Genomic DNA, 17,921 nt, shown 5'->3' on the forward strand with positions numbered 1-17,921 from the left:
TACGCTACATTGATGACATCTTCATCATCTGGACCCATGGGAAAGAGACTCTGGAAAAATTCCACCACGATTTCAACAGCTTCCACCCCACCATCAACCTCAGCCTGGACCAATCTACACGGGAGGTCCACTTCCTAGACACTACGGTGCAAATAATTGATGGTCACATTAACACCACCCTATACCGAAAACCTACCGACCGCTATGCCTACCTTCATGCCTCCAGCTTCCATCCCAGGCACACCACAAGATCCATTGTCTACAGCCAAGCACTGAGGTACAACCGCATCTGCTCTAACCCCACAGACAGAGACCAACACCTACAAAATCTCCACCAAGCATTCTCAAAACTACAGTACTGACGAGGAAATAAGGAAGATCAACAGAGCCAGACGTGTACCCAGAAGCCTCCTACTGCAAGACAAACCCAAGAAAGAAACCAACAGGACTCCACTGGCCATCACATACAGTCCCCAGCTAAAACCCTCCAGCGCATCATCAGGGATCTACAACCCATCCTGGAGAATGATCCCACACTTTCACAGGCCTTGGGTGGCAGGCCAGTCCTCGCCCACAGACAACCTGCCAACCTGAAGCATATTCTCACCAGTGACTGCACACCGCACCATAGTAACTCCAGCTCAGGAACCAACCCATGCAACAAACCTCGATGCCAACTCTGCCCACATATCTACACCAGCAACACCATCACAGGACCTAACCAGATCAGCCACACCATCACCGGTTCATTCACCTGCACGTCCACCAATGTAATATATGCCATCATATGCCAGCAATGCCCCTCTGCTATGTACATCGGCCAAACTGGACAGTCTCTAAGGAAAAGGATAAATGGACACAAATCAGATATTAGGAATGGCAATATACAAAAACCTGTAGGAGAACACTTCAACCTCCCTGGCCACACAATAGCAGATCTTAAGGTGGCCATCCTGCAGCAAAAAAACTTCAGGACCAGACTTCAAAGAGAAACTCCTGAGCTCCAGTTCATCTGCAAATTTGACACCATCAGCTCAGGATTAAACAAAGACTGTGAATGGCTTGCCAATTACAGAACCTGTTTCTCCTCCCTTGGTTTTCACACCTCAACTGCTAGAACAGGGCCTCATCCTCCCTGATTGAACTAACCTCGTTATCTCTAGCTTGCTTCTTGCTTGCATATATAAACCTGCCCCTGGAAATTTCCACCACTTGCATCCGAAGAAGTGGGTATTCACCCACGAAAGCTCATGCTGCAAAACGTCTGTTAGTCTATAAGGTGCCACAGGATTCTTTGTTGCTATTCCTATCTTGGCACCGGAGCACCAGGGCACCCAGTACGTAAACCGGAAGGGGTACTTTTCAATGGTGCTGCAAGCACTGGTGGATCACAAGGGACGTTTCACCAACATCCACGCGGGATGGCCAGGGAGGGTTCATGACGCTCGCGTCTTCAGAATCACTACTCTGTTTAAACGGCTGCAGCAAGGGAATTACTTCCCAGACCAGAAAATAACAGTTGGGGATGTTGAAATGCCTGTCGTTATCCTGGGGGACCCAGCCTACCCCTTGATGCCATGGCTCATGAAGCCATACACAGGCAGCCTGGACAGTGGTCAGGATCTGTTCAATTACAGGCTGAGCAAGTGCAGAATGGTGGTGGAATGTGCATTTGGCCGTTTAAAGGCGCGCTGGCGCACATTACTGACTCGCTCAGACCTCAGCCAAACCAATGTCCCCTATGTTATTGCTGCTTGCTGTGTTCTCCACAATCTCTGTGAGAGTAAGGGGGAGACCTTTATGGTGGGGTGGGAGGCAGAGGCAAATCACCTGGCCGCTGATTACGCGCAGCCAGACACCAGGGAGATTAGAAGAGCACACCAGGAAGCGGTGCGCATCAGAGACGCTTTGGAAACGAGCTTCATCACTGGCCAGGGTACAGTGTGACTGCTGTTTGTTGATGCACACCCACCCTCCTTGATTGACTCATTCCCTGTAAGCAACTCCCCCTCCCCCTTCGACTACAGCTTACTTATGCAAATAAAATCACTATACTTTACAAATCATGATTTGTTTATTAATTCATTATAAAAAGAGGGAGAGAAGTAAGGGTGTGGTTTGGGAGGAGGATAAGAGGGTTGGAGAAGGGCAGTAAAAAAATTTCACATTATTGACAGCCTTCTGGTTGGGCTGTCCACGGGGGTGGAGTGGGCGGGTGCACGGAGCCTCCCCCTACGCGTTCTTACACATCTGGGTGAGGAGGATGTGGAACATGGTGAGGGCTGAGGGTGGTTATACAGGGGCTGCAGCGGCACTCTGTGATCCTGCTGCCGCTCCTGAAGGTCCACCAGACGCCGGAGCATGTCAGTTTGATTACGCAGCAGCCCCAGAGTTGCATCCCGCCACCGCTGATCTTCCTGCCGCCACCTCTGATTTTCCTGCTGGTCTTCCTGCCGCCACCTCTCATCTCTGGTGTCTCTCCTGTCCTCACGTTCACTGGCATCTTTCCTGTAATTTGATACAACCTCCTTCCACTCATTCAGATGAGCTCTTTCCTTGAGTGTAACTTCCATAATATCCGAGAACATTTCATCTCGTGTCTTCTTTTTCCTCCGCCTTATCTGGGCTAGCCTTTGGGATGGAGTAGGGAGGCTTGATAAAGTTGCAGCTGCATGCGGGAGAGAAGTATTTAAAAAGATACATTTTACAGAACAATGGTTATACTCTTTCACAGTGAACAGCACTATTCACCTTACATAGCACATGTGATTTCCCTACAAGGTCGCATTTTTCGTCTTAATACTGAGTTCCTGCAGCTCTGGGGTTACAGATCTCACAGACACAGGTCCGGGCATCAGAATTCAGCTTGCATGCGGCCATGATAAGCCACTGTCTTTCGGATTCTGCAGTGATTTACCCTCCCAACGCATGGCTAATACCATGCTAGCTCACTGCTCATCAACACCCTGCCGCGTCCCCCCCCACTGCGTTGCTGGTAGCTGGAAAGCTCCCCGCTGACCAAACGCGAAAAAGATCATCGGCATTTCATTCCTCTCCTCCCCCCGCTTGCCTACGTGCAGGACATGAATTTTTTTAAGCTGCTGCAGTCCACGTACCCAGTAGGAAAATGGCCATCCCCCTTACTTAAATTCCTGATTTTCAACCAGGTTACCCTGAACGATATCACTTTGCTGACGATAACACAGCGAGATAAAGAACGGATGCTTCTTGAATGCCAGCAATCACCAGGACCATACGCAGCTATGCTTTGCCATGCAATGATACCTGATTACTTGCTACATGCATGGTGTGGTAAAGTGTCCTACCATGGTGGACGGAACAAGGCTGCCTTACCCAGAAACCTTCTGCAAAGGCTTCTGGAGTACCTGCAGGAGCGCTTCATCGAGATGTCCCTGGAGGATTTCCGCTCAATCCCCAGACATGTTAACAAACTTTTCTAAGTGACTATACTGTCTGCAAAAGCGTCCCAAGTCCTCAGGGCAAATCAATCATTAAAAAACGCTTGCTTAAAAAACAATGTTTGATATTTGCAAAGGTACACTCACCAGAGGTCCCTTCCATGGCGTCATTATCTGGGGTAGTGGCTTGAGAGGGTATTTCCGTCAGGGTGAGAAAAAGGTCCTGGCTGTTGGGGCTCACGGAGTGCTGTGTGCTCTCTGCTAGCTCGTCCTCCTCTTCTTCATCTTCCCCGTCCGCATAATCCTCAGCCATGGCAGAGATTACAACCCCCATCTCGGAATCCACGGACAGGGGTGGTGTACTTGTGGCGCAGCCCCCTAAAATTGCATGCAGCTCAGCGTAGAAGCGGCATGTTTTTGGTCCTGCCCCAGACCTTCCGTTTGCTTCCTTGGTTTTCTGGTAGGCTTGTCTGAGCTCCTTAACTTTCACTCTGCACTGCAGGGAGTCCCTGCTGTGGCCTTTATCCGTCATAGACCTTGCAATTCTTTCAAATACTTTTTCATTTCGTCTTTTTGAACGCAATTCTGTTAGCACTGAATCCTCTTCCCAGATAGCGATCAGATCCAGTACCTCCCGTGCAGTCCATGCTGGGATTCTTTTTCGATTCCCAGGAGACTGCATTGTTACCTGTGCAGATGAGCTGTGCGTGGTCACCTGGGCTGATGAGCTCTCCACGCTGGGGAAGCAGGAAATGAATTTCAAAAGTTCGCGGGACTTTTCCTGTCTACCTGGCCACTGCACCCAAGTTCACATTGCTGTCCAGAGCGGTCACAGTGGTGCACTGTGGGATAGCTCCCGGAGGCCAATACCGTCGATTTGCGGCCACACTAACCCTATTCCGATATGTTAATCCCGATATTAGCACTACTCCTCTCGTCGGGGAGGAGTACAGAAACCGATTTAAAGAGCCATTAAAATCGATATAAGGGGCCTCTTAGTGTGGACGGGTGTGACGTTAAATCGGTTTAACGCTCCTAAAACCAGTTTAAACGCGTAGTGTAGACCAGGCCTGTGACACTCAGCATTGCAAAACCGAGTCCCTGCATTGACTGCACCCTGTGCAACCAGTCTCCTCTCTGCAGAGCACAGCTGAGCAATTCCCGATTGACATGGGTGTGAACAGGACAGAGGCAGAGCACAGGCTGGAAAGTGACACATCACACAGTAAAATCCAAACTCTCTTCCCAGAGGCACAATATTCCTTGCAGCTTTGACAGTAAAGTGGAACAAAGAAGAAGAATTCTTTGTAATGTTTTATTTACAGTAAGTAGCTGGAAAGTAGCAAAGTAAAAGGAGCTAAGAAGAAGCTTTAATAACCACAGCACAGCCAGGAGATCCCCAACTACTGAGAACAGTTTTCTTTATGGCACTAAGATAGCACCAATGGCCAGGAATTAATACAGGGAATTAATGAGTCACAGTCTAACTTTAAGTAACATGTAATAAATCTCCCCGTCCCGCTCACGTTCCCTTTCCTTCCATACTGTCCTTTTCTATTCATCATTGTTCTAGTCTCAATTTCCTTCCCTGTTTATTTCCCTGTGTCTCTCCTCCCTGTCACAGATCATCCCCCTTGGCTGCTCTCTTCTTTCCCTGATCTTATCCCTTCCCCTCGTGCTGATCCCGGGCTGGGAGCCCCCAGTGAGATCTAATGACACAGATCTGTACAAAATGCTCCTGGCTGCTGCTGCTTCTCCCCAACCCCCAAACCCTGATTGATTCATGCTGTGTCCCTGCCACCCCCACCTCCGCCTGCCCCCTGCCCAGCTGTTAGTGCTGCCCCCTACTGAGTCCCCACCACTGCCCCCCCGGGGCCTTCCTGTAGCTTCAGGGGTTCTTCTCCCTCCCATCCCTGGGGCTGCAGATAGGGCAGGGGAGGTGCTTCCAGGGGCCATACAGATGAGGAGCCAGAGACTGGATAGATGGGAGTCCTCCAAGGTCATAGAGACTAGGCTGTGTGTGGCTAGACAGGCTGATTTCCAGTTCTGCTGTGTGTCTCAGGGACACAATCTGAGCTGGGATCCCACCCACACCCAGAGCCAGGGTCGGATTCTCTCCCCAGAGACGGAGCCCGGCGGGAAAGTGAAGATCGGGGCCTCGTCACCAGCATCGATGAAGGTTACCTGCCCCCGGTCACAGTCCAGACAAACCCGGATCCTGCTGGGGGCCCGGCTCAGGGGCAGGCGGGTGTCAGGGGAGGTGAGAGCGTGGAACAGACCCTGCCACTCCACAGCCCAGATCCCGCCCCCAGGGCTAAGGTTGATCAGTCCCTTCCTCCCCACAGACTCTCTGGCCACCCCCACAGCCCAGTATCGCCCACCCCCCACCTCCACCTCCCAGCAATGTCTCCCCGAGGTGAATCCCTCACAGCCCAGCACACAGGACCAATAGTCAAATCTCTCAGGGTTGTTGGGCAGTTGCTGCCACGTGTCTCCCCATCTCACACTTTTCTGATCCTCAGACAGGACGAGGTTGGGATGAGCCGTGTCTAGATCCAGAGTCACATTCGCTGGAGAGAGAATCAGAGCGGTGTCAGGCTGGGAGACTTGCCCACTATGGAGAGCCCGACACTCCACCTGCCCTGGACATGGGTCCATGGGCCTTTGGCAGCAGTCCCCAGCCCATGTCCCCACTCCCCGGGGTGCAGCACACTGGGCAGGTGGAGGATCCAGGGCTCCCCGGTGCAGTCCCTGGATGGCAGCCTGGTTCTGGCTTCTGGCCTGGCCAGGGCCTCAGGGAAAGAGGAGAAGGGGTGGGGCCATTGAGAGAGGCCAGCACCATGGAGAGATTGGTGCTGCGGGCAGGGGCTGCACTACACAGAGAGGAGCTGCTCAGCTGCCCTGCCCAAAGCATAGATACTGCCTGCAATGCTCCACACCTGCCAAGGCTTGCAGTGTGTGTGGGGGGCAACGTGGCCCTCTTCCCCCAAACTATGCCCATGCTGAAAAGTGTCCTGGTCATCCCACCTTTAAAAGTGTGTGTGGGGAAGACATGGGCTCCTGGATCTCCTTACCGTTTAATGTCTTATTTTTACGGGGTGTGTGTGTCATGGTCACTGTCAGTTTGGTTGGTAACTTTAGCTACGTTTTCTCTGGAATTTTCTCACAATTTAAAGGCAATCTTCACCTGCAGACTCACCCTGTCTGTGTGCTCCAAATGATTCTCCCCTTTTTCTCTCCAGTTCAGACGGCAGAGTGTCTTGGGGGAGAAAGGAGAAGAGAGGTGAGATTTCAGTCTTTCATGTTCATAAGAGCATCCCCACTCTGAAACTGTTTTATAATTATGACAGAGAAACAGACAGACGCACAGAGACACACTCAGGTATTTAATATAAAAAGGTCTGAAACCTATTTTCCCTCTCAATCAGGCATCTCTCAGCAATGGAGCCAGCATCCCTGCAGCCTCACAACTATCTCAGGACACACAATCTGTAAGAGATTTACTTTTCCCTCCTCATCCCCTCCCTCCCTTCAGACTCCAGTTGGTTTGTCTCATTCACTTACTGCCTTTTGTCCTAACCTAGACCCAGATCATACAAAGACTTTGGCATAAAAGTAACTTTACCCACTTTGGTCCCTTTGACACTAATGGGATGTTCAGAGTTTGTGAAATTCTGGCTCTAATTGTGAACTGTTGGGTCTGTTTACTCAGCGTCTCTACGGAGAGCAGCATGACGGGACCTCATCCTCCATAGGCAGAAATAGAAATAATAGTAAAATTATTTTATCAAGGTGGAAATTGAGGTGGGGGAGGGTTGGCTCAAAGGGTCTAATTCCCCCCTGTACTGGGAAAAGGAGAGAGGGGAGGGGCCATTTGTGACTCTGCTGTTCAGTGGCTGCAGGGGCCGGTGCAGACCTTGGCACAGGCTGAGGAAGTTCTGAACCAGCCAGAGCTAAATCCCTGTGACAATGGCCCCCATGGGTCTTGCCCAGCGTGCCGAGTGCCCAAGGCCCAGCTTTACACTGCCCACGTCCTTCCCCTCCCTCGTCCACCCACCCTCACCACCCCCACCCCATTCCCAGCCCTCTCAGGAACACACCTTGTGCCTGCAGCTGCTGGGGAGGAGGCACAAGAGGCTCCAGTGCTGGAGGGATCCCTGACCATAGGGGACGGGCTTTAACCTTCCTTATCGCCCATGTGCCCAGACTAGCTGCTGTGCGGGACCAGAGCATAGTGATGGGCTGGGTCCAGTTTTGAGAAACATGCCCCATGGCTGGTGATGGGGCAGTAGACGGGGAGGGCTCTGAGCTATAGAGAGTTCTTTGCCACGTGTCTGGCTGTTGGGTCTTGCCAAAATGCTCGGTACCCAACTGACCATCATATCTGGGGTGGGGAAGGAATTTCCCCCCAAGTCAGATTGACAGAGAGCCTGGGGATTTTTTTCCTTCCTTCCTTCCTCTGCAGCGTGGGGCGCGGGTCAGTTGCAGATTTAAACTAGAGTCAATGGTGGATTCTCTGTAACTTGTGTAGTGGGGCAGTTACCCTGTTCCTGGGATAAAAGGAGGTAAAAGGTGAAAAGCAGCTGAGGTCGGCTGACTGGGGAGGCAGCCACAGCTGGGGCCACACCCAATTAGGCCACAATTGGCCCTGATCAAAGGGCTGGGAGCTAGGCAGGCAAGAGTCTCACTGCAGGGCTGCCTGGGAGCACAGGGTACCTTAGACAGAGCAGTGCTGGGGAGGGGGAGGGCAACACAGGGCAGGGCAGGCAGAGCTGGGGAACTCTGGCCTGGCAAGTTCCCAGGCTGAGGCCTTGTTAAGGGCCAGGGATGGTACAAGGGCTGAAGGGAGGCAGCTGGGGCTAGAAAGGCAGCAGGTCCAACCCCCTTGCTAATGATGAGTGGTCACTGCACACTGCAGTCTGCCCCAGAGAAAGGGGGGTAGATGATGACTGGCAGTAACCACTGAGGCAAGGTGGGTATACAGGGTTGGGGCTCCCCTGGGAGAGGAGACCCAGAGTGTGGGGGTACTGCTGTGGGCAGAACCCCAAGGTAAGGGGCACTGGGGTCCAGGAGGGACATAGGGGGGCCTGAGGCAGGAGAGACACTGGCCAGCAGTGGGCGCTCTGGAGCGGAAAAGCTAATTCCCTGAGTGACCAACAGTAGACGCCACACCTCTGAGTGCTCAACCTGTTACACTTGAAGTTTTAAAATCATGATTTAAGGACTTCAGTAACTTGGCCAGAGGTTAGGCGTCAATTGCAGGAGTGGGTGGGTGAGATTTGTGGCTTGCAATGTGCAGTTGGTCAGACTGGATGATCATGATGGTCCCTTCTGGCCTTAAGTTAAGAAATGACTCAAAGACTTTAACAGCATCATCTAAGTATGAACCAATTGATCAGCACCATTCTCTTCTCAGAGGCTCATCTCAATTTCAATTCCTAGATCCCTTCTAGGTACCTTTGAACTTCCCCAGAATCTCCAATAACACAATCGTTTTCTGGGAGAAACCACTGACTTGCTCTTCCAGTTCAGTAGAAATCTCCTCTGGCTGCTGGAACTTCCCCATCTCACACCTGGAGAGAAACAATTTCACATGATTATATTTTACTGTGTGACTCATTATCAATTCTGGCTAGTAAGTCGCTGCTCTAATGGGCCTGGAGTTAGAATTCCTCAACTTCTCCCAACCTCAGAGCAGGTGCAACACAACCCAGGGCCAAGCAACCTTCCCTTCAAAGGTCATTAATATTCTTCCACTCTGGTCTGGAGAGACCAGCTCTGGGGACAAAAGGGGAATTGAGTCTCCATGGCCAATTCACTCCTAGGCCTCCATGCTCTGAGGGACAGGAGGTTCCCAGGTGAAGTGCTGTAGAAATCTGCCTCTAGGAACTAGACTGAGACACCAACTCCCCCTTCCCCAGCTCATTTCTCCGGTCTCCAAACAGCCCTCAGATGGGGAAAGGCTCTTGAAAATTACTGCCCTGGGCTGAATAGTGACCAGGACCCAGCAGTGACAGGCCCATAGTCCATCTCCACTATCCTGAGGCAGCCAGTCCCCCAGGGATGTGACATCTCTAGGAAACACTTGAGGTCAGTCCTTCCCATTGACTGGAGAATTCCAGAGTCTTCTGTAAAAGAGTTAGCACCCCAGGATGGAGTTGATCAGAGAGATTTGTATCCAACATGTGATCTCCCCACACATTTTGCTGTAGAGCCCCAAGGAGATGCGGTGCTACCCTCATCATCAAGCTCTTTCCCAGCATTGTGGAGTACGAGGGAGACACATACCTGCTCAAGGTGGCTCTGACATCCTAGAGGAGAGAGAGACAAAAGAATTTCAGTCCTCTCTGACACACACACACACACAGGGGATTCCAGGGAAGGGATTTAGGAAGTATGGGGGAAGAGCCTCTGCCCTGGCCCCAGGGCCATTGATTCCCTGAGCGAATGGGGCTTTTCCATCTTTCATATCTCGGTGACTCTGCTAAGAATAATACTCACTCAGATGTCAGCAATGCACATGCTGAGTGACACTGAGATCTCCGACTGCTGGACTCCAGTGCTTATGATTCAGCAGCCCGCTCCTCCCTCTGTGGGAGTCTGGCATGTTTCTAATGATGAGTGCTGGTTTCCAATTGTCCCTGGGGGTGCTCAACCCTATGCCCCACCTCCATTCCAAACCTTTCCCCAATGCCACACCCCAACTCAACTCTTCCCACTCCCACTCAACCTCCACCCTGTCTCTTCCTCGCCTCCTCTTGTGAGCTGCCATAAATGTAAAGGAAAGAGTAACATAAAATACCTCCTTGCAGCTGTACTGAATCGCTTTACCTCTAAGGGGTTAAGCAGCTCAGATAACCTGGTTGGCTCCTGACCAGAAGGACCGATAAGGAAAGAAGTTACTTTGAAATCTGGTGGGTTGGGGGAGGTTTTGTTTGGGCTCTGTTTGTTTGTTCCCTCTCCTGATAGAGAGATAGACGAAGCAGGTACAACATCTCCTGAAACGCTACCTGAAATGATCCATCTAAGATTACAAAAATTCTAACTAAGGCAAGGAAATGCGTTAGGTTATTTTTTTGTTTTAGCTTGTGAATTTTCCCTATGCTAAGAGGTAGTTTTACTCCTGTTTTTGTAACTGTGAAGCTGAGTCCAGAGGGGAGTCCTCTGTGTTTTAAATCTTTATTACCCTGTAAAGTTACCTTCCATCCTGATTTTGCAGGTGTGATTCTTGTACTTTTTTCTTTATAATACAGTTCTTCTTTAAAGAACCGGATTGATTTTAGTGTCGTAAAGATAAACGTCTGCTCTGTAGTTACATTAAAGGCAATTGGTTGGTATATTATTCTCAAGCCTCCCCAGGAAAGGGGGTGAAGGTGCTTGGGGGGATATTTTGGGGGAATAGGGATTCCAAGTGACCCATCTCTGAATTTTTGTTTAAATCCACTTGGTGGTGGCAGCAAGGATAAGGAAAGGAATTTGTGCCTTTGGGAAGTTTTTAACCTAAGCTGATGGAATATAAGATTAGGGGGTCTTTCATGTGGGTCCCCACATCTGTCCCCCAGAGTTCAAAGTGGGGAGGGAATCCTAACCTGAGCACACTCCCTCCCCGCTCCTCCCCCTCCCTCCCAGCATCTCCTGCACACAGTGGAACAGCTGATTGCAGCAGGCAGATGGTGCTGGAAGAAGGAGGAGGAGTTGATCTGCAGAGCTGACGGTGGGTAGCACTGAGGGGGAGAGCTGGCTGTCCTGGAGCACCCACCTATGTTTCTCATTCAGTCTCACCTGTAGGAATTCACTCGCTGGCTTCTGACACTTCCCCTCCAGCTCATTGATCAGCTCACTCAGACAGGAAATCTGCTCGGAGCGTTTACTGACATTTTCATTCTGGATCCTCACAATCTCCTTGTCCAGCTTCTCCAGCTGGGCCAGCAGGAGTCGCTCTTGTTCCTCCAGGAACTGCTGCACTTGCTGAAATTCAGACACAATCTTCTGCCTCTCGGTCTGTGTTTGTTTCTGTATGAAATAGGGCAAGGGCTGGTCAGGGACATGGATGGAGCCCGGGGTCCTTTCATGGAGAGCTGAGTGTGCAGGAGGGTGATTTTCTGTGAAAATCCTCAGATTTCTGACATTTGATTCTACCCTGTGGGTACTAGGCAGGGGATTCTCTCACACCTTCCCTTTTGGCCCCTGTGTCCCTGTGAAAGGGATGTTTCTCTGTCAGTCATGGTCACCATCTTCTGTTATTTATGGTCTGTGGAAATTCAGACCCAGAGCAGCAGGAGGCAGGACTCAGCACTACACTGACAGAGACGTCAGGGGAGTTAAAAGAAACAAATGTTTTAAAAATGCACAAAATGTCTAGACACAGTGGACAAGCACTTCACGGGGACATTTGTATGAATTCAGGCAAGCGACAAGGGCTACTCATCAACTGAAATGAAAGCTTAGGGCTTGTCTACACATGAATCAAACCCAGCAATCCGTGATTATGGAGAAACACACACAAAGCCCATGTTCACGTAGGCCACACAGGAGTCTGCCTCCAAACAAACCTCCCACTGCCAGTCCCACAGTTGATTCATAACAGGCACCTACCAGATATTTCCGGCAATTCCTCTCTCCAGTCGCTTTCAATCCCAGCAGCTTTTCTCTCTCTTCCCTCAGAGTTTTCAAATGGGCCTGGATTCTTTCCTGAAGAAACAGAAATGATTTGGGAGGTTTCATCTGGATAGTTTTGAGGTGCTTGGAAGTGGGTGTTTTTCCACCCGAAACCCAAGATGACTGTGGGTCTAATCACTTTGTGACATCAGGACCACCAAGGAGATGAAACCTAATTAATGGAAACTAGGAGCGTGTCACATTCAGACTCGTTACCAATTCTGGTTCAGTGTTTTTAGTAATTAGCAAGAGATCACCATTATACCCACGCTTTACTGGTATTTGTGAATTGATTAATGGTACAGAGCATAACAGGGCACTGGAGACACATGTGGGTGAATCAATAAACCTGTTTTTTGAAGGTTTAACAAACAAAGGGATACAAATCTCAGAAGCCACCAGGGTTTAAATAGGGGCTGGGATTTCAGCCCTGAGGCTGCACTGGTTGGACAGAGCTGGTCTAAGCACCAGGGCAAAACTCGTGAGATGTCGGGAGGCCATTCGTCTGGTTTGAAGCTGCACAGTCCAGTTTTGTGGAGCACTGTCCCTGTCCGGCAGGGACTCAGCACTGGACGTGGCTTTGTCTGGTGCAAAAGGGAGAGGAGGAGACTGAGGCTGCAGGAGGACACCCGTGAGGGTGGGGGCAGGGCTGTGGTGGCACCTTCATGCAGAATGATGCAGGTGAGTGGCACGCTGAAAAAAGTGGTGGGGGGGTCCACACAGGGTGACTGATACTGGTGAGGACGGGCCCAAGCAGGCAGACGTGGGTATAGCCGATGTTCTGGGGATGCCTCAGTGACCTCCCTAATTAGACATGATGCAGATTTGTATAAAGAACGGGTTGGGGGTTGCCCCAGTGCTGTCCTAACCCCTTTCCATGGCAATGTCCCCTGGGCAGGTACCCCACAGTCCCATTGCCTGGTAAAGATCCCGGAAGCAGTGCATCCTGGGAGATTACAAAAGGCTGCCTGGTGGGACTAATGGAACCACTTTGGCTGGTCCTTGCCCACGTACACAACAGAGCAGGTCAGACTGGCACCGGCCAGCTCCAGCCTGGGGCTGGTTTTGCTACAACCCAGTGAAATCCCAGTGGTACTTGGCATGGACCTGAGCTGTCTGGAGCCCTTTTGTGTGCGGACTGATGGTGCTCGGGGTCCCACACAGTGTTTAGCCCAGTGATCTCCTCTAGTGCAGGCCGGCAGCATCTGAGTTTAACCCCTCATGGAGCAGCACAGGAGTTCAGAATCCCAGTGGGAAACGTCATCGCCCTGCAGGGCCTGGGACCTTTATCAAGGCGTCTTTTCCTCCTAATGGCCACACTTCATCACTGCTCATTTCTGCTGGGGGTGGGGAGGGGGAGGCAGGGCCGTCCTTAGGATTTCTGGTGCCCTAGGCGAGATTATTAAACTGGTGCCCCTGTGCCTGATCTGCTCTTAGCAACACAAATATAAGCATACAGTATTGGAAAACTTGCCACATTCACGTTATTAAAACCAGTTTAACTTAATTAAGCACACTTTAATGCTGATGCACTAGCACTAAAGAAGTAGCACTATAGAAAAAATTCTGATTTGACAGAATGATGCAAATAATATAATTTTTTTAATTTGTCAAAATTTTATTGGAAATTTATATGAAGAGGTATTGAAACAAAGATTTGTTTTTAATTAAAAGCAATCTTTCTGGCTTTTTTGGCTGTAAAATCAATTTAACAAGCTGGGTTTCCAAACAGTTGGGAAAATATAACCCTAGTTTTACTGCTAGGTAAAGCACAGAGTGACCAAAATGAAGTCAGCACAGAATCATCTCATCTAGATTAAGGTAGCACAGAAATGTTACAGAAGTCCTATTGTACCTTATTTTTGTTTGGAAAGACATTAGCAATAGCAGCACATTCACATGATAAAATACATGATAAATCACTGCCTCTAAAGTTCCATCAAAAACTGATATTTTCACAGCTCTAGCATGATCTGCTGTACAGATTCTTCACAAGGAAGTGTCCCTGGCCTTTTTAACTCATATTAACTATGTATTTACTTTATGAAAGTTGGAGAAAACATTGTGAAAATGTAAAACATTGGCTGCCCAACTTCTGGGCTGGCAAAAGCTATACTGACTCACAGGAAAAAAAAAATGCAGGAGAATCTTAGTACAACATATGGTCAGTCTATACCAGGGGTCGGCAACCTTTCAGAAGTGGTGTGCCAAGTTCACTGTAATTTAAGGTTTCTCGTGCCAGTAATACATTTTAACGTTTGTAGAAGGTATCTCTCTATGTCTATATTATATAAATAAACTATTGTTATTATCTGAGGTCCTGGCCACCGGTCCTGCTCAGGCCACTGCCAGCTGAGTAAATGAAACCCCAGACCGGCAGCGGGCTGAGTGGGACTGGTGGCTGGAACCCTAGACAAGGATCCCAGGCCCTGCTCAGCCCACTGCTGGTCTGGGGTTCTGACCACCAACTCCTGCCAGCCAGGATCCTGGCTGCCAACCCCCCTCAGCCTGCTACCAGCCTGGGATTCTGCTCACCCAGGCTGGCAGGAGGCAGAGTGGGGCCGGTGGCTGGGCTCCTGACTGGCAAGGGGCTGGCAGCCGGAACCCCGGAGTAGCAGTAGGCTGAGTGCTGCCGGCACCCCAGACTGGCAGCAGACTGAGCCACTCAACCGTCCACCGGCCCTGCTCAGCCCGCCACCAGCCCACTGCCGGCTGAATGAATGGAACCCCAGGCTGACAGCAGGTTGAGTGGTTCAGCCGGCCTGCTCAGCCCGCTGCCAGCCTGGGGTTCCTTGGGGGTCCCCAGGCCAGCAGCAGGTGCTGAGTGGGGCCGACGGCCGGTATCCCAGCTGGTAATAGGGCAGCAGCCGGAACCCCAGAGCAGTGATGGGCTGAGCCGCTCAGCCTGCCGCTGCGTACCATCAAAAATCAGCTCACCTGCCACCTTTGGCGCGTGTGCCATAGGTTGCCGACCCCTGCTTTATACACTAGTAAGGAGATGAGCATATTACAGTTATTGGAGGGCTCTTATCAGGAGTAACAGGCTATAGGAAAGTCAGTCAACATTTTTTGTTTCTCTGATGAAAACTGGCCCACTCCCTGCCTCAAACCAAACCTGTCACTAATAATTGTCAACAACTTAATTTTCTGTTTTTGGCTAAGATATTGATTTAAAAAAAATATTGAAATTGTATTCAGGATTGTTAGCAAGCATTTTTGGCAAACAAAGTTGTTAAATGACAATCTAAATGGCAACACAGTACTGCTTTCATGCTTGGCTCACCCCCCAGCCTGCTGGTCCAACAGCTGCAGTAGACCCCAAAATTCACCTCTTGGGGTGCAGAGTGGCAACAGCAGCAGCAAACCCTCAGGTCCAATCACACGCCAATGGGCACCACCACCAGCCTTACGGACCATGGTAAATTTAGCACAGCATCTGATCTCAGGGACAGGTCACCCATGGAGCCACAGCAGCTCATCCTGCCCTGTGTAGCTCCCCCCGGATGAGGTGGATCGCTGGCAGCTGCCAGCCTGGGGGAAAGGCACTCCCCAGCTAGGGTGCCCAGATCCAGATGTCCTGATTTTATAGGGCCAGTCCCGATATTTGGGGCTTTGTCTTATATAGGCACCAATTACCCCCACCTAGAGTGACCAGACAGCAAGTGTGAAAAATCAGGACGGGGTGGGGGTAAAAGGAGCCTATATAAGAAAAAGACCCCAAAATTGGGACTGGCCCTATAAAATAGGGATATCTGCTTACCCTACCCCAACCCCCTGTCCTGATTTTTCACACATCTGGCTAACCCCAGCCCAGCCCTGTGTGACATTCCAATCCTGGCCGAGGAAGTGAGTTACTTTCACTTTAATTCCTCAGCAGGCAGCCAGCCTCCCCCCAGCACCTCACCCAACCCAGCCCTGACTTAGGGGAGGGAGGAGAGAGAGAGGGATGCTCCTGGGGAGGAGGGAGAAAGAAGGGGGTGCTCCGTGGGGCAGGGGGAAGAAGAATGGATGTTATGGGGGCAGGGGTGGCTCTAGAAATCGGGCTGCCCCAAGCAGCGCGGAGCGCTGCGCCGCCCTTCCCTGGTCCCGCGGCGGGTCCCCTCTTCCCGCGGCTCCGGTTGAGCTCCTGCCGGCATGCCTGCGGCAGGTCCACCGGAGCCCGGGACGAGCGGACCTGCCGCAGTCATGCCTGCGGGAGCTCAACCGGAGCCGCGGGAAGACGGGACCCGCCGCAGGCATGCCGGCGGGAGCTCCACTGGAGCCAAATGCCGCCCCCCCCGGGAAACGGCCGCCCCAAGCGCCTGCTTGGCGCGCTGGGGTCTAGAGCCGCCCCTGTATGGGGGACAACAAAGGATACTGGTTCCAGAGCCGCAGAGCCTGCCTCAGCCGGGGGGGGGGGGAGGAGGAAGAGTCACACTCACAGGTGAGCTCCTTCCCCAACCCCTACCACCACCTCCCCTTCCCAGAGACCCCAGCAGCCAATCCCCTCCCTCAGCCTGTGCTGCATTCATAGAATCATAGAATTCAAGATCAGAAGGGACCATTATGATCATCTAGTCTGACCTCCTGCAAGATGCAGGCCACATAAGCTGATCCACCCACTCCTTAGCAAGCGACCCCTGCCCCATGCTTCGGAGGAAGGCGAAAAACCTCCAGGGCCATTGCCAATCTTCCCTGGAGGAAAATTCCTTCCCGACCCCAAATATGGCGGTCAGCTGAACCCCGAGCATGCGGGCAAGACTCTCCAGCCAAACCCTCTGGAAAAGATTATATCCTACCATTGACCCATTGTACTATTTACCAGTGTGGCACTTAATTGACCTATTGACTATCATACCATCCCCTCCATAAACTTATCTAGCTTAATCTTAAAGTCATGGAGGTCCTTCGCCCCCACTGTTTCCCTCGGTAGGCTGTTCCAGTATTGCACTCCCCTGATGGTTAGAAACCTTCGTCTAATTTCAAGCCTGAATTTCCTGACTGACAGTTTATATCCGTTCGTCCTCGTGTCCACATTAGCACTGAGCTGAAATAATTCTTCTCCTTCCCTGGTATTTATCCCTCTGATATATTTAAAGAGTGTAATCATATCTCCTCTTATCCTTCTTTTGGTTAAGGAAAACAAACCGAGCTCCTCAAGTCTCCTTTCATACGAAAGGCCTTCCATTCCTCGGATCATTCTAGTGGCCCTTCTTTGTACCTGTTCTAGTTTGAATTCATCCTTCTTAAACATGGGAGACCAAAACTGCACACAATACTCCAAATGAGGTCTCACCAACGCCTTATATAACGGGACTAGCACCTCCTTATCCCTACTAGAAATACCTCGCCTAATGCAACCCAAGACCGCATTAGCTTTTTTAACGGCCACATCACATTGCCTACTCATAGTCATCCTGCGATCAACCAGAACTCCTAGGTCCTTCTCCTCCTCCGTTACTTCCAACTGGTGCGTCCCCAGCTTATAACTAAAGTTCTTGTTTGACATCCCTAAATGCATAACCTTACACTTCTCACTATTGAATTTCATCCTGTTACTAATACTCCAGTTTACAAGGTCATCTAAATCTCCCTGGAGAATATCCAGATCCTCTTCCGAATTGACAATACCCCCCAACTTGGTGTCATCCGCAAACTTTATCAGCCCTCTCCTACTCTTGGTTCCCAGGTCAGCAATAAATAGATTGAATAAAATCGGACCCAAAACCGAGCCTTGAGGAACTCCACTGGTAACCCCCCTCCAACCGGACAGTTCCCCCTTCAATACTACCCTCTGCAGTCTCCCCTTTAACCAGCTCCTTATCCACCTCTGGATTTTCATTTCGATCCCCATCTTTTCCAATT

The 17,921-nt window shown here is 50.7% G+C and overlaps 1 protein-coding gene across 1 annotated transcript in view; it reads right to left on the reverse strand.

Moving 5' to 3' along the window:
• Positions 1-5,345: 5,345 nt before the first annotated feature.
• Positions 5,346-17,921, reverse strand: part of LOC120383499 (butyrophilin subfamily 2 member A2-like) — a 45,322-nt gene continuing 32,746 nt past the window's right edge. The window contains exons 9-13 of the mRNA XM_039501667.1: positions 11,202-11,348; positions 9,708-9,730; positions 8,877-8,992; positions 6,619-6,678; positions 5,346-5,989 (exon numbers count right to left, since the gene is read on the reverse strand). Coding sequence (XP_039357601.1) covers positions 5,478-5,989; positions 6,619-6,678; positions 8,877-8,992; positions 9,708-9,730; positions 11,202-11,348 — 858 coding nt within the window. The 3' untranslated portion in view covers positions 5,346-5,477. The remainder of the gene's footprint in view (positions 5,990-6,618; positions 6,679-8,876; positions 8,993-9,707; positions 9,731-11,201; positions 11,349-17,921) is intronic.

This window comes from Mauremys reevesii, linkage group 15 (assembly GCF_016161935.1).
Source record: "Mauremys reevesii isolate NIE-2019 linkage group 15, ASM1616193v1, whole genome shotgun sequence".
In the NCBI taxonomy this organism is placed as follows: Eukaryota; Metazoa; Chordata; order Testudines; family Geoemydidae; genus Mauremys; species Mauremys reevesii.